Below are 15,696 nucleotides of genomic sequence, written 5' to 3'. Positions count from 1 at the left end.
TAACCCTGTATCTGATTTTCATGGTGATCAGGATAGTTGTTCTTTCTTAATGGCGAAGAGAGAGATTGAATATAAGGTAAGAAAAAGTAATATTAAAGCTCTGTTATGTTTCCTAAACAGGATTACTACGATAAACTCTCTTGTTCTTTTCTCTCTGTTCTGTATGCTGTATTGTATCCCTATCCTATCCATTCATCACTACCCCTAGCCTCCTTGCCAGAGTGTTCTAATCTCCTGTATGCATAGACAATGAGAGAGAGGCCATGATTTCTTGTAAAGTAGTTTCCTACTCAATAATCATTGCAAAACCTCACAGTATGCCTAGTCTCCCCTGTGAGCACACAGGTCTTAAGGTTTTTTCTCCTCTTTTTTTTCTTTTTATAGCTGTGTACTGATTTTTTTTCTTGCTCCCTGCTTTAAATAATGATTTCTTCTAAGTAGCTGTAGAAATACAAAAACACATCAAGGCTGAGATTGCTTGGTTGAAAGAGACCATTGTGAGTGGCTTGAGTTCAAGATGGGAGGGGCATCTGAATTCATTGCCTCTTGAGGCTGCCTTTGTGATGAAAATTCACTTTTGTTCTCAAGAAAAATAGCTTTGCTGATTTGAAAGAGGGAAGGAATGTCTCATAATTTATAAATTATTTATCATGGTTCCTTGTAGAAGTGAAACATATCAATAAGAAAAATTGATCAGATTAATTGTAGAATTCTGGTAGGCAGGACTTGATAGCTTTTTCATACTTATTTATTTCCTAATTGTTTATTGTAAGATGAATTCGAGAAAATAAGTGTAGGTTAGACTTCATTTCACTAGCTCTTGTTTTATCTAAAAAAAAGCAACCTACATGTGGACAAACTCTTCATCTGAGGAAGTCTTACTATTTTCTTAAATCAGGCCCTATAAGATAGTTTCATTTTTGTTGTACAGTTTTTCGGAACAGAAATGCACATTATAGAAAGTGTAATCAGCTAAATTTTGGTAGGTTATTATCAGCTAGGGATCAAACATTAAATTTTTAAATGATCGACTGGCATTCTTTTACCAGGGGGAGGAGACTGAGAGTAGCAGATCACCCATCCCTCCAGGGAATGGGAATACTAGCTGTACTGTAAGGAAATGATTCATAGAGATGTTTTGGTAAAGAAACAGGGTCTCTCTGTGGACTATACTACTATGTATTGACTGTTGCTGTAAGTATACTTCTACTAAGAAACTTCTTAGTAGAGATGGGAAGGAGATGGGAATGAAAGAGAGCCAGCTAGAAGGGGAGGAGATTAAGAGCACTTTTCTTCATTTTTTGAAATATTTGCCACTTGTGAAAGTCACCACAAGTAGCAACATTGTAGCAGTTTTCCCATGAAGAGAACTAGTAGTGGTACGTCAGTCTCATTAGAAATGTTAGAAGCTATGATAATGTCTTAAGCAAAATTGGAGGTAGTAGTGACAACGATATAAACAGATGGTACTTATGGTTGTTGTGGATTTTCTGGGCTGTATCGCCGTGGTCTTGGCATTGTAGTTCCTGACGTTTCGCCAGCAGCTGTGACTGGCATCTTCAGAGGTGTAGCACCAAAAGACAGATCTCTCAGTGTCAAGAACAGTTTGACACTGAGAGATTCCTGTCTTTCAGTGCTACACCTCTGAAGATGCCAGTCACAGCTGCTGGCGAAACATCAGGAACTACAATGCCAAAACCACGGTGATACAACTCAGAAAATCCACAACAACCATCGTTCTCCGGCTGTGAAAACCTTCGACAATATATAGATAGTACTTAATTGGCATAATTATTTTTATTGTAATAATTTGTTTGTTTCTTTTATCTTCCACTTTTTTGTCTTCAGTCTCCTACCATATAGCCCTGGAACCCTTTGTGGAAACCACTGTCATTGATTTACTTTCTCCTTGGTAACAAATTGGGCAGCAAAGCTTTCCTGACCTGACCAGTTACATAACTCTGTTCATAACCCCAACCATCTCTTAATCATGTTGGAGTATAACCAGGGCTTTTTTTCAGGGGGAACGCGGTGGAACGGAGTTCCGGAACCTCTTGAAAATGGTTACATGGCTGGTGGCCCCACCCCCTGATCTCCAGACAGAGGAGAATTTAGATTGAGGGCAATCTAAACTCCCCTCTGTCTGGAGATCAGGGGCGGGGCCACCATCCATGTGACCATTTTCTCTGAGGGCAACCCACTGAGTTTCTCCATCTCTTTTCCCAGAAAAAAAGCCCTGAGTATAACTAAGGGCCACCTACATGTAAAAGCTATCATGTGATCATCATGGGAATTGGCAGCAGGACTCCATCCACAAGTTCTCCATGGAAACTCAATTTAGAAGAACCGCAGGTTAGAGTTATGCATTCAGATATACTGAGCTGAAATTATATACCAAATTAGTTGTTTGGAGTTGGTGATCGGGGATACCTGAAATAATGTAAAACTCCATTGAAATTGTGGGAGCAATGAACATTTATCTCCTGGAACTACAGGAAACCTCAAAACAGTGCCAGAGCAAAGAGAGAAAGAGGAAGCCAGCTGGAAAACAGCTGTTAGTTGGAGGCTCTGTTCCCTTAGGAAGAGAGATGCCCACTAATAGCTGATGATCAGGTAGGCCTGGCCTCCACCTGTGGCCCTTTTAATTTCTAGAAGGAGAAGATCAATCTGACCCCAGACTTACCATGCTGGCATTGTCTCTGCTGGAGGCTTCTCCCTGCTGCCACCCAGAAAATGGCAAATAGACCCTCCCTATTGCAGAAGCGTTTTCCACCAACAGGGCCTTTTTAAACAACAGTGTAGCAATACATGTACCATGTTCTCTGAATTCCAAGCTTTCACTTTTAAAAAAGCAAGCTTCTAAATCACCTTCCATTGCAGAGATATGTCTTTTCTTTTGTATCTGCACAAAAGAGACTATGAAAGCTGGGAATTCAGGGAACCAGATACACATATTACTGTACTGTTGTTATTACTGTATTGTTATATTGTTACAGCTTATCAAAAATTAAGTGAGGAAATAAATGGCCACTGCAACAGCCAAGCCTGGCAGAAGTCCAGAAAGTCTCCAGCCCAGTTGCCATTGTCTGGCCATGGGGCAGGTTCTGCTGCCTCTGATGCTGGTGGCAGGGAAAAGCCTCCAGTAGGATCAGTGCTGGCATGGTATGTCCAGCACTGGCTTCCTCTCTTTCCTTTCCTTCTCCTGCTGCTGGGAGAGGGTGGTGTTTCAAATTTTCTGGACCTGGGCAAAAAAAGAGAATTTTTTTTTCAAAAAATCAGGATAAAGAAAATAGTGGTGTATATGTACTGAATACCATCACCCCCAGGCTGTAGAAACAGCACTAGGGGAAGCCGGAGCTCACCCATGTTGCAGTTCCAACCAGAATCCCCCCACCCCCGGTGACACTTCTAAATTGAGTTCCCATAGGGAACTCACAGTTTACATCCCGCTGCAAGTACTTGTGATTAGAGATGGGCACGAACCGAAAAAAAAGAAAACCATGTGGTTCATGGTTTGTTAAATTTCACAAATCACAAACTTTCACGAACCTGCCTCTGGTTCACGAACCGGTTCGTTTGGTTCATGAAAACATCACATCCAGGTCAGAAAATCATCACTTCTGGGTTAGCAGAAGGTCACTTCTGGGCCAGCAGAAGTTCATTTCCGGGTTAGCAGAAGGTCTGCAGGAAGTCCATCCCCTGTTGCCTAGGAAACTGATTGATTGGCATCAGGCTGTCTGCAGTGATGAACCAAAAAACCAAACAAACCATCCTAAAGTTTGTGGCAGTTTGTCAGAAATGCGATCTGACAAAACACTGGTTCGCGAACCGCGAACCACAAACTGGCCTGGTTCGTGCTTAATTTTGGTTCGTATTTCAGTTTGTGTCCATCTCTACTTGTGATGATCACGTGGTAGATACAGTGTGTAGTTGGGTATCCGCATGAGATGCTTGCCCATCTCTATTATTTATAGAGCCTTTATGAAAAGGTTTATCTTTATTGCATTCATCCTCTGAAGTTCTACGCCTGAAGTATTATGCTTACCCAGTAGATGAACTGTAAAAAATGACAGATAGGAAATTGCGAGAAATCTCCTAGTGAATTTCTATGACTGAGCAGGTATGAACCGCCAAGTCCATTATTTCAGAGAATGTCAGTAAAAGGTCATGACTTAACTGTTCAGTGTTTAGGTTCTTGATCTTCTGCCCGTTGCCTAGTAAGCAAGGCGAATAGGTTTGATTTAATACAAATATTAGTTTAATCTTTTCAGCACCACATTTTTAAACAAATGTAAAAACTGATTCATTAATGCTTTCTTCAACATGTTCATTTGCATGCCTAAGGCTAGATGCTAAAGTTTCTGTACAAATGGGAAATGGTGTATACAGTTGCTTTTTAACATTTTGTATAGTTGTTGTTTCTTTTGTTTCATAAAAGGAGGTAGAATTTCAGAATGTGAAATATATATTATTTACTCTTTAGTGGTAGTATAATCCTGTTCATTTGTGCTATTTTGATGCATCTTCAAAAGGAAGACTGGTTAGATAGGCGTGTACGGAATTTACGTTTTGTATTTAGAATTGTATGTGGTTTTTTTCATTTGTACATATTGAACAGAGTTAGAGGAGGGCTGTTTTCAGAAGGCAACTAGCAAGAAAACAAACAGTACCCTTTGAAGTTTTTGTTACTGCCACATAAAGCTTGAAAATACTGCCAAGGCTTTAAAATAGTCAGATCCTTCAGAATAGTGACAGACCAGTAAATGACAAATAGGACTGTTTTATATTTTTTCTATAGGAAAAGTTTATGTACTTGTAATCTATTCTGGTCACTTGTCATTATTGGGCCATTTGCTGAGGCTCAGACTGTTTCTCAAGAGCATCTGTGTGTGCTACCCCAAAGGTTTAAACCCACATGGCCTCATTTTGGAGCAGACTGTCTAGCTGGCCCCTGCTGTTGGTATTTCTTTGGGGAAGAGAGTTCTTTTCAACATCAAGCCAAAGCATTGCCTAGCCTTTTCTGAAAAGGGCAGGCTGACTTCTTGAGCCTCACCATTGTGCTTCAGGCATGCTCCACTGAGCACGTTGAAGCTCTGCTTAACATTTTTCTCTGCAAAATTGTGTATTGCTTCTAATGAGATAAAGAAACACTCATTTCTAGATATAGCTTAAATGTTTTATTTCAGAAGCTCTTCTTTTACCCTAGGGAGTTTTAAAAAATTTTCTTGGAGGAAGCTTTTTCTGTGAAGCCAAAGGGGCTTGCTTAATTAATTATTAAACATTTTTTCTTTTGTCATGTCATTTCCAAAGTTGCTTCGAACAAAGCAAATGAGTGGCCAAATGAAAGATTGAGCATGCAATACTACAGGTTTGTCACCAAATTTGTAGTTGACAAATCAAATGTGTTGGGTTTTCTTTAGGTAACATGTCTTAAAGAAGCAAGTTAGAAACAATTGAAATGTACTAATTAAAAGAAAAATAAACAGAATGTTCACACAAAAAAGCAACACCTCTTTACATCTCCATGTGTAGTTCTGTTGCAGAGCATAACTGCAGCATTTGGAATGGGAAGGAGGGGCTGGGAGGCGGGGACGAGTCTGGGAAACAATAGTTGAGAGTCTCACTGTCCCAGGCAGTTCAAATTCCGTATCCTCACAATTAGCCTAAGAAAATAACAGACATGGGCATGAAAGCATCCACTGCTTCTTCTGTCCTGTAAAAGATTGTGAAGATTATATTAAAGCAGTACTAGGGAGAATTTCTTACAATTATTCATCTTGGTTGTGGAGGACAACCTGGAATGGCAGGAGAAATGGGGGGGGGGGGTTTCTGTTGATTTGCTGGAGGAGAGGGAGGGGGAGACATGTCTGAAGGAACGCTGAAGCAGAATTCTCCATCTTGCTTCCATGAAAACATGGACAAAGATTGGCTGTCCTCCCTCTACCTTTTCCTTGCATGTTGTAACTGGCTGTTTGCAGCCACCGGCATTATCTTTCAGAGGGAAGCTTTTGGGTTTAAGGACTGTTAACAGTTTCTAATTGGTAGGACATTAGAGACAAACTCAAAGTTACACAGAAAGAAGAAACAAAGAGGGGAGAGCAGTGGCAAGGGGAAGGCACAAAGTTAGTAGGGTTTGCAAGAACTGTTGGGTAGCTCTGGAGATTAGTTTTCCCGCGTGAAATTCTTACTTTCTATGGGATCCAAACTTCAGGAGCGTAGACAAGCTTCTCTGAAATGGTGGTGTTCATCAATTCAAAGCTCAAATCTTTAATCAAATTTTTCAAGAAAAAGAGTAAGTAAATACAGCTGCTCTCATTTTAGTTTTTAATTTGTACTTGGAATGCATTTAGATTTTTTTCTGGAAAAGCTGAATAAATGTTACAGAAATGTTAAATAACTTGCTTTCTGTTTCCCATGCCGTAGCTTGTTTAGTTTGTCGCTTCGTGTGTAGAGGTAGCTTATTAAGGGCAGTGTGCTTGAGCACCTGCTCTTATTTTGTTCTTCTAAACTTTTGGATCAGAGTCTGCTAATTTTCTTTGTCTGCATGGGGCACCTTGGTAGAACTACTTATTTGTGCAGTGCAGTGCAGTAAAACTGAAATTAGGTGCAGGTTAATACTTTTGTGAGCTAAGATGTTTACCTTAAAATCTTGCTGAGTCCACAGCTGCATCAGCTGTTGTGCAGGAACAGCTACATGGAGAAAACATAGTCTGGACTAATACGTGTATACTTAAACATCTTGTGCTATGTTAGCACAGACTTGTAGTTGATGTTTTAGTGGTTCCAACATTCTTCTCAAACAGCTTTCACCTAGAGAAAAAAAAATCTGAGTTAATCACATTATCAACAGGCATGTCCTTTAAAAAAACAAAAACAATATTCTACATGTAGCCCCAAATTGAATTTCGTGGGTCAAGGTTTAAGCTCTAGGCACTGGGGTGGGGATAAGGTAAAAAAATTCTATCCAGCAGCATTTGTCAGGTTCTCTATAAAAAGGGGTTTCTCCTCCCTTCCATTACCATTTAAAACATCCTTCATTTTCTGTAAGACAAGAATGACTGATGTTATTAGGCAGTGGGTATCGTCTCTGTTCATTATCTTTTGGCTTTGACCTTTGATTCAGAAGGACAGAGAAAATGGTCACATACCATGTCAGCATTATCTGCCTTCCTGCATGATGTATTTCTGGTCACATCCTGTATAATGAATTTAGAAGTAAAAGAGGTCAGCAGTGTAATGCATGAGGGAATCTAAGGGCAAACAGCTCATGTACATATACTTAGGAAAGGGCTGGCATTATGGTTAAATTGTAAAATGTGTACTATGGTACCTCTAAGAATAAAGGATAATTGAGAATGCCTTAGCAAAAACAACTGGTAAGCAGTGCAGTCTGTTAATTCGCTTTATCAAGAAGCAAATTACTTTTATATGCTGCTGAATGTTATTTCCATCACCTTTATACCTTTTGTTATACAGAGTTTCTAAAGTTTAACAGTGTGTGTGTGTGTGTGTGTGTGTGTGTGTGTGTTATTGCTGTATGCATAGTAGCAAGAGATACAAGGTTTGCTCAGTGTCCCAAGTATATCTCATGTTGAGAGAAAGACTTAGCATTTGGTTTAGTTCCCAATACCTGATTTCCAATGTTGACTCAGTGGATGGTTGTAGATGTCAGGAAGTTGGAAAGGTGGAATATTTCCTTAGGGAGGGGGAGAATATGTGGGTGCCCGGAAGAGGTTTTGTCTTAGTATTAAGCAACAAAAGAGATAATGAATACTCAGTTTCAGGGAAGTGATGAGCACAGGCTTGGGTGAACTTACATATACATGACGACTATTTAGGGGAAAACACAGATGTAAGGGTTTCTCTTGAAAAAGAGTTGAGATGGAGTTGCTATTATACTGTAGTTGAAAAACTACAATATAATCTTCTGCTATGATGGCAAAACCTAGTCAACTGGTCCATGCTGGTGCAAATACACTAATTAAGAGCCAGTTTTATGGGATCTCAAGCTGCTCATGGGGCCAGGCAAGGAAATATGTCTGGACCGAACCATTCACTCCACAACACCTATAGATCCAGGGGCAGATTGGGAAGTTATGGCTCAGGAGCAAGCTCAGTAATATATGTGGCTCTCTGAGCCAGCACTGCAGGAGCCACTCAGCTCAGACTCAGGAGTACTACTGACAATGGATAATGTTTACCCATTGCCTTCTCCTGCAGTGCTGCCAACCAGCAGTTGTGCTAGGAGCTGAGTAGCCCCTGCAGTGCCTGCCAAGGCTCTGCTGCTTCCTGGCTGTCATTGACCCTGTAACCCATGGCCCACTGGGAACTATCCTCTGTAAGTTGAATGGCTAGGTCACCCTATTGTAGGGCATCCAGTGTGGATGCACATACACCTGTGACTGGAAGATCCAAATATAGTTATGACATGTGCATGAAGAAGCTGCCCGGTTTCTGTTGACAGTATTATGGGAAAATATGGCATAAGGAATTAAATAGATGACCCTTCCATGAAACCATAGTTATTTAAGGAAAGCCAAAATATCCTTAGAAGTCCATTCAGTGTTCTTCCATTCCTGTAGCTTAATATATAATGGTGGCTATGGATAACTGGGAGTGGAACACATTGCATTTAGTTTTAGAATTTTAAAATCATGATATGAATAATCTCTTCCTATTTTTTTCTTTTAAAGTATCATACCATTACCACTGAGTAACTCTTGGTAGAAGGTAGACCATAAATGAATAGTAGTCCCATTCTGCTGTTAAGTGAAGCTAGTAGCAGCCAAAGTGGGAGAGGTGCTTATCTCTTGCAGCGAGTTTATGACCAAGTTTCCCACGACTCAGTTTGACAGTTGAAGGCAGAGGCCTACAACTAGTTCAGTCATGATGGCTAGTAAGTAGGGATCCCAGGTGCCTGTCAGCGGCAGCCAACCTCCCGACAGTTTGCCTGGTTCCCACTGGTCACAGGCAACTGTCAGGAGGTTCCAAGCTGCCTAGAGATCACCTGCCACTGGCAGGCACTTTGAGCACAAGTGTGGCATGCACACTCCTGGCAGACACAATCCCAGCAGATTCTCAAAGAATCAGTCCCACATGAAGAGAGGGAGCACTCCCACAGCCAGCACAATGATGTCACTTCTGGAAGTTACAGAGTCGCATCTGCTCCAGGAGCACATGCTTAAGGATCAACATCCCAGTGAGTACCCGGGTCTCCTCCCCTAACTCCCGCTAGGAGGGTATAGGGACTCGGCAACCCTAATAGTGAGTGGTGCCTAGGGTCGGTGCATACAGGACACAGCATCTGTAATCTTATTCGTGTTATTTGTTCTCTATTCTGTCCACTGCTTACAGCAGGGCTCTGTTTTTTTCTGCAGTGGATGTGGAGGAAATAATTGAAATCTTGTTGCCTCAAGGTACTTAAAGATCTCTGGCTGCAGCCCTAGCAGTTCTAATAATGTATAATAGCGATGGCAATCGTTTAAGGTTGGAGAATCAAAGATAGTGAGCTGTTGTGGTTCACATTTTTTGTTACATTTCTTCAAACTGATTAGTTATTTTTGACAGTTTTTGAAGTGCTATCACAACGTAGTTTAATCACAACCTTAAGGTCTCTTCCTTTCTGTTTTACAGCTGTCTCCAATCTAGATGAAGAGAGCAGATGGACAGTCCATTACACTGCCCCCTGGCATCAGCAGGAGAATGTCTTCCTACCCTCCACAAGACCACCATGCGTGGAAGATCTGCACCGTCAAGCCAAGCTGAATCTGAAATCAGTACTTAGAGGTAGTTATTGACTTAGAAAAATGTATATGCCTTTCCAGAGAGACATATTCAAGGGAGCTCACAGTAAAGCCATACAATAAAAATCATAAACAACATAAAGACAAGCCCAAAAAACAGGACATATGCATCATAATACCATTCTGCAACCTAAAATGAATATTTATAAAACACTCTTCAGAATAAACGCACTTAAAAAGATTTCCATCTCCTCACAGTTAGAAGCTTGAGTAAAAAGAAATGCTTTGTTCTGGCACCTAAAGAAAATAAATCTGGCAGTAGACAAGCTTCAAGTGGAAGGGCATTCCAAAGACATACTGTTTAATTGATAGTTTTTACACTTTTTATATCCAATGGTTAATTTTTAATGGCTTGTTTTTATATTGTTACATTGTTTTAATTGTAGACTGCCTCACGCAAGACTCTGAAAAGGTAGCATAGAAATATCATAATTAACTAAATAAAATTCACACACAGTTGATGTAAGAATATCTTATACATTTTTTACTCCTCGCTTGCTGTACTGAAGGATGGCTTGGGATATCCTGTTGATATTATTTATTTAGGAAATTTCTAAGCCTCCTCTTTAGTCCTGCTCAAGGTGACTTTAAATAATAATAATAAATTAACAATATAAAAACAAACCATTTAAAAATCCCAGAAAAATAAAACAGCATAAAATGATAAAAAAACAACAACACCTCAGTCTTGTCTGGATTGAGCTTCGGTTTATTGGTCTTCATCTATCCTATTACCTTTTCCAGGTAACATTTAGGACTTCCACAGACCTCCCCCCCCCCCCCCCGGACTCAGCTGTAAAGGAGAAACAGAGCAAGGTGTCACCTACATATTAATAACACCTTGTTCCAACTCTCCTCATGACTTTTCCCAGTGGTTTCATATAGATGTTAAAAAGCATGGGCAACAAAATGGAACCCTATAGCACCCTATAGTATCCGCATATATTATCTCCAGATCCTATGTGATATAATTTGTACTTGGTGATGACTATTTTTAGGAAGTTCAGTAATGGTAGCATTTCCATGTATTTTAAAGGATAGTGCTCATTTGTGCAAGTATCAGTTTGTAATTCAATGTACATTAAAATTAGCTCAAAGAAGATTGCTTAATTCTTACAGGAGCATATCTGTGTTACTAAAATATAATGTGTTTAAAAAAATAAGAGTTGCAACAATTCTCTCAGTAAAGTCCTAAGAAATCAAAAAGATATTTCTTCTCATATATATTTCGTCTGCAGCTGTAAGCCTGGGGATTTTAGTTTTGTTCAAGTTTATTTACTGTGGAAATGTATGATATAAGGAGATTATTGCTCTCTGGAGTAAACTTCTAAATTTGTACATGAACATCCATAATAATGCAATAAAGCCATAACAGACCCAGAGGAAGTAAGTAAATACTGGAAAGGAAATGTACTTATAAATGTGTTCAGAGCTGTCTTATTGTAAGCATAAACTCATATATATTTATTGCTTTATCGCAATCTGCATGGATAGCTACCTCCCTGCCTCCTAATTTTGTGTGCTGATCATAGCCACTCCAATAATCAGACAGGAGGAACACGGTTCCTTTCTATTTGTGAGATTGAAAGCTCTAGCTTCTCAGGGCCTTGGATTTCCAATCTGTGGGTTCGTTCTGGGGGGTACCCATGCCTAAGTTATGAATTCCAGACTCTTGAAATTGTATTTTATTAGCTTGAGTGTTTGCAGAAGCATAAAGCACTCTCACATTGCAACAGACATAAAAAACTGCAGCTATATAAACAATAATTAACTAAAAACTTAAGAGCTTGCTACTTCAAGCATCTCTGTTTGGCATCCATTTGCTGATCATGTTACCCATCTGGTAGAATGCATGCTCCCTCTATGCCTAGTTGGTCTGGCATAGGGACATACTGAGGGAAAAAGAATAGAAAGGGGAGCTGAGTGAACCGAGAAGCCATCTTTTCTAGAACTCAGTACATCATCTGGCAACTCAAGAGCCAATCAGGGCCAAGTTGTCAATTAATGTTTCAGCTGTGTGGATATCTAGGGAGTAAGCATGGAGACTCTCTGAGAACAGTATCCCAGAGCTGAATCGTTGGGGAACTCAGAGACTGCCCCGCAGGTGTTATTAATCAGTCCAGCCAGCACATATCTAGATAGGCCAGAGCCTAAAAACACAACTCTGGACATCAGTCCCACCATTTTTACCAAAAGCTGGGTTTATGCTAACAACTTCCATACACAATCATTTTAAATGTTCTACTGCCCTTGCTTCTTTTGTTCTCACTGCATAATTCCTTTCATTTCTTTTTTGTGTGTATAATCTTAAAACATCTAGCACTGAAGAACAGGAAGATTAAGAGGTGTAAAATGCTCAGGATATATTCTAGGAATTTGCTATAAAAACTGAAGTTGATGTATTTTTAGTTCTGTTGTGTGTAATATAAATATCACTGTAAAGACAGTATAGCAAAACAAACATAGGAATCCAACAATGCAATCCTAAACAGAATTTCAAGTTCCATTAACTTCAATAGATTTAGAAGTGTGTAACTCTGTTTAGGATGATACTGTAACATATCATGAAAGATTAAGGTTAGAGAGAAGCATTAAACATAAGAAAATGCCTTTTATCAAGGTCTACTTCAGCTGTATTGTCGAAGGCTTTCACGGCCAGAGAACGATGGTTGTTGTGGGTTTTCCGGGCTGTATTGCCGTGGTCTTGGCATTGTAGTTCCTGACGTTTCGCCAGCAGCTGTGGCTGGCATCTTCAGAGGTGTAGCACCAAAAGACAGAGGTCTCTCAGTGTCACAGTGTGGACCTCAGTGTCACAGTGAGATCTCTCAGTGTGACACTGAGAGATCTCTGTCTTTTGGTGCTACACCTCTGAAGATGCCAGCCACAGCTGCTGGTGAAACGTCAGGAACTACAATGCCAAGACCACGGTAATACAACCCGGAAAACCCACAACAACCATCTACTTCAGCTGTCAGTGGCTGTGAATCTCAGACAGAGGTCTTTCACATCAGCAGCTACTGTATGGTTAGATAGCTATGACTAGAGGTGGGGACGGACCAAAAAACAGACCAAAATTTTGCACGGATCGGGCTGGTTCAGCGTTCACAAACTGGCAGGTTGTGAGACGAGCCTTTTGCATGGATGCGACAAACTTTGGCTGGTCTGTCCGTCCATTGATCCATGAAACCAGACATCCCGTCGCCGAGCAATCAGTTCCTTAGGCAACATAGGAGCTGCCCACAGACTTTCTGCTGCCCTCAAAACACACCCATCTTAGCCCTGAAAACCTTGATAGGCAGCTCTGTCTGCCAACCAGTGAGCTCCAATTATTTTCTATGTGAGTGTTTACTATATAAGACACAGCACGGAGCTGCTCCCGCAGTTACCGAGAGAGGAACTGCTTGCTGCAGGTGTTATTTTTGCATTGCGCATCACGAGAGGGAGGCTTGGGACCTGTGCTACAGCAAGGCCTGGGGAGCAAGCTTAATTGAGTTTCCTCAGCTGAGGGCTCAATCTTCTGTTTAATACTTTTTTCTTTCAATTTTTATTTGCTCGTGGGCCGGTGAGCTAGCCTAAGGCTGTGCCACAACCCAGTCTCAGAGCTGGAGTCAGGCTCTGGGTGCAAGCTTATTGGGTTTCCTCAACTGAGGGCTCACTCTTGTTTTTCCTTTTTCTTTCAATTCTTATTTGCTTGTGGGGTGGTGGGCTAGCCTAGGGCTGTGCTGCAACTCAGTCTCAGAGCTGCAGTCAAGCTCTGGGTACAAGTTTATTGGGTTTCCTTGGCTGAAGGCTCACTCCTGTTTCTCCTTTTTTTCTTTTAATTCTTACTGGATTGTGGGGCGGTAGGCTAGCCTAGGATTTTTTTTTTAAGGAAAATAGATTTTTATTTTTTACAAACCTTTCCATTTACAAACTTCATTCCTGCACAGTACAAAATTGGAAAGTTACAGTTTTAATAGTTACATAATAAACATTCAGAACAGTATAACTTTATAAACATTCTAACTCTTTAAGGGCTCTGTCTCATCCCAGTTTCCGGGCTGCAGTTAGGCTGTGACTGGGACCAAGCTTGTTGGGCTTCCTCAACTGAGGGCTCACTCTTCTTCTGTCTCCTTCCTCCCTTCTTTCAACTCTTATTTGTGGTGTTGGGCTCTTATTTGTGGTGTTGGGCTCTTCCCCAACCCAGTCTCAGAGTTGTAGTCAGGCTCTGACTGGGACCAAGCTTGTTGGGTTTCCTCAGCTGAAGACTCACTCTTCTTCTTTCTCCTCCCTCCCCTTTCAATTCTTCTTTGTGGTGTTGGGATAGGGCTCTGCCCCAACCCAGTCTCAGGGCTGCATCAGGCTCTGGGACCAAGCTTATTGGGCTCCTTGAGGGCTCACTCTTCTGTCTCATTTTTTCACCTTTCAATTCCTATTTGATTGTGGCGTGTTGAGCTAGCCTATGGCTCTGCCAATTGCTGCAAGCCAATGCAAGTCAATTGGCATTTGCCTATTCTATCTACTGAAAGTTTCCTGGGGGCGGCCACTTTGGGGGTCTGCAACTTGGATCTCCGAACTGCAATCTTGGGCATACTTGGAGGGCAGCTGGAGGAGAGCCTACTGAAGACTCACTGTGAGTTTGACATCTGTGAGTGCAAAGAGGGCAGTCCCAGGGCCCCCAGAATTGACAGACCACAGACCAATGAACCGGTCTGCGAACTGGGGCAGATCCATGAGTAGTCCGTGAAAATTGATGGACCACGGACCAATGGTCTGCAAGTTTTTCAAGTATGACTGATAGAACTAAAGCAAGGTTCCTTGTCTTGTGACTTCTGAGTACATAATTCTAACTCTTCACCTTTCCATACCAATGCTGCTTTGGTTTAAATTCAAACTTGTAGCATGTTCTTAAGCAATACCAAAGCAATTTGTGACTTGTAATCCCTAGTACAGAGTGTCAGAAGTCAGACCTGGACCCTGGGGGGTTCTCAGATATGACTGTGGTCTGTGTTCCATTTTCTGGTTCTGTAAAGAGAGGAAACTATAGGGAGATCTACCAGAAAAGGAACATAACCTCTTAAACATAGTTCAAATAGCATAGGTGATGTAAGATTCCAGGTCTTGCTGCTCATTAGTTCCAGTTAGAGGTGGGCACAAACCATGAAAAAAACGAACCATACAGTTTGTATTTCGTGCGTTTTCACAAACTTCCACAAACTGGTACAAGTTCAAACTGGTTTGTGGTTCATAGTTTGTGGGGTTTATAAGCCCCTTTCCATTCTGCTTTGCAGTGGCATGGAAAGGGGCATTTAAACTCACAGATCAGATGTTTGTCGGGGAGATCCCCGGCAAGCAGCTGATGATTTAAACAGCGGGGCTTGGCTGCCTGGCCAGGAGTTTCCGGCTGGCCGGCCAGCCAAGCCCTGCTGTTTAAATGGCCATTTCCCCACCACTCAGAGTGAGGAACTCCCAGCTGGCCAGCCAAGCCTCACCCACTCTTTAAATGGGCATTTCTCTGCTGCTCCAAGCAGCGGGGGAATGGCCATTTAAACTGTGGATGGGGCTTGGCTGGCTGGCTGGCTGGGAACTCCCGGCTGGCCAGGGATATCCCCAACAAGCAGCTGATTGGCGGATTTAAATGCCCCTTTCCATGCTGCTTTGCAGCGGCACAGAAAGAGGCATTTAAAATGAACCAAATGAACCAGCAGACCAGTTCGGAAGTTCATGGAAATGAACTTCCACGAACCACTGGTTCGGGAACCACAAACTGGGCTGGTTTGTGGTTCTTTTTGGTTCATGTTCCATTTTGTGCCCATCTGTAGTCCCAGTACAAGAATTGTGTTCCTGCTCCCCCGCCCGGAAGTGGCCCAATCCTGGCCATTTCAGGCCCAGGATTGGGCTGAAAGGTCCCAAA

General features: G+C 41.5%; 1 protein-coding gene across 1 annotated transcript in view; it reads left to right on the top strand.

Annotated features, from left to right (window-relative positions):
* Positions 1-15,696, top strand: part of NHSL1 (NHS like 1) — a 238,453-nt gene that overhangs the window by 141,750 nt on the left and 81,007 nt on the right. Inside the window, exon 2 of the mRNA XM_054974770.1 lies at positions 9,634-9,786. Coding sequence (XP_054830745.1) covers positions 9,634-9,786 — 153 coding nt within the window. The remainder of the gene's footprint in view (positions 1-9,633; positions 9,787-15,696) is intronic.

The sequence above is a fragment of the Eublepharis macularius genome, chromosome 1 (genome assembly GCF_028583425.1).
Source record: "Eublepharis macularius isolate TG4126 chromosome 1, MPM_Emac_v1.0, whole genome shotgun sequence".
Taxonomy (NCBI): domain Eukaryota; kingdom Metazoa; phylum Chordata; class Lepidosauria; order Squamata; family Eublepharidae; genus Eublepharis; species Eublepharis macularius.
Note: the sequence above shows the minus strand (reverse complement) of the source record. Positions and strands in the feature narration are given on the sequence as shown.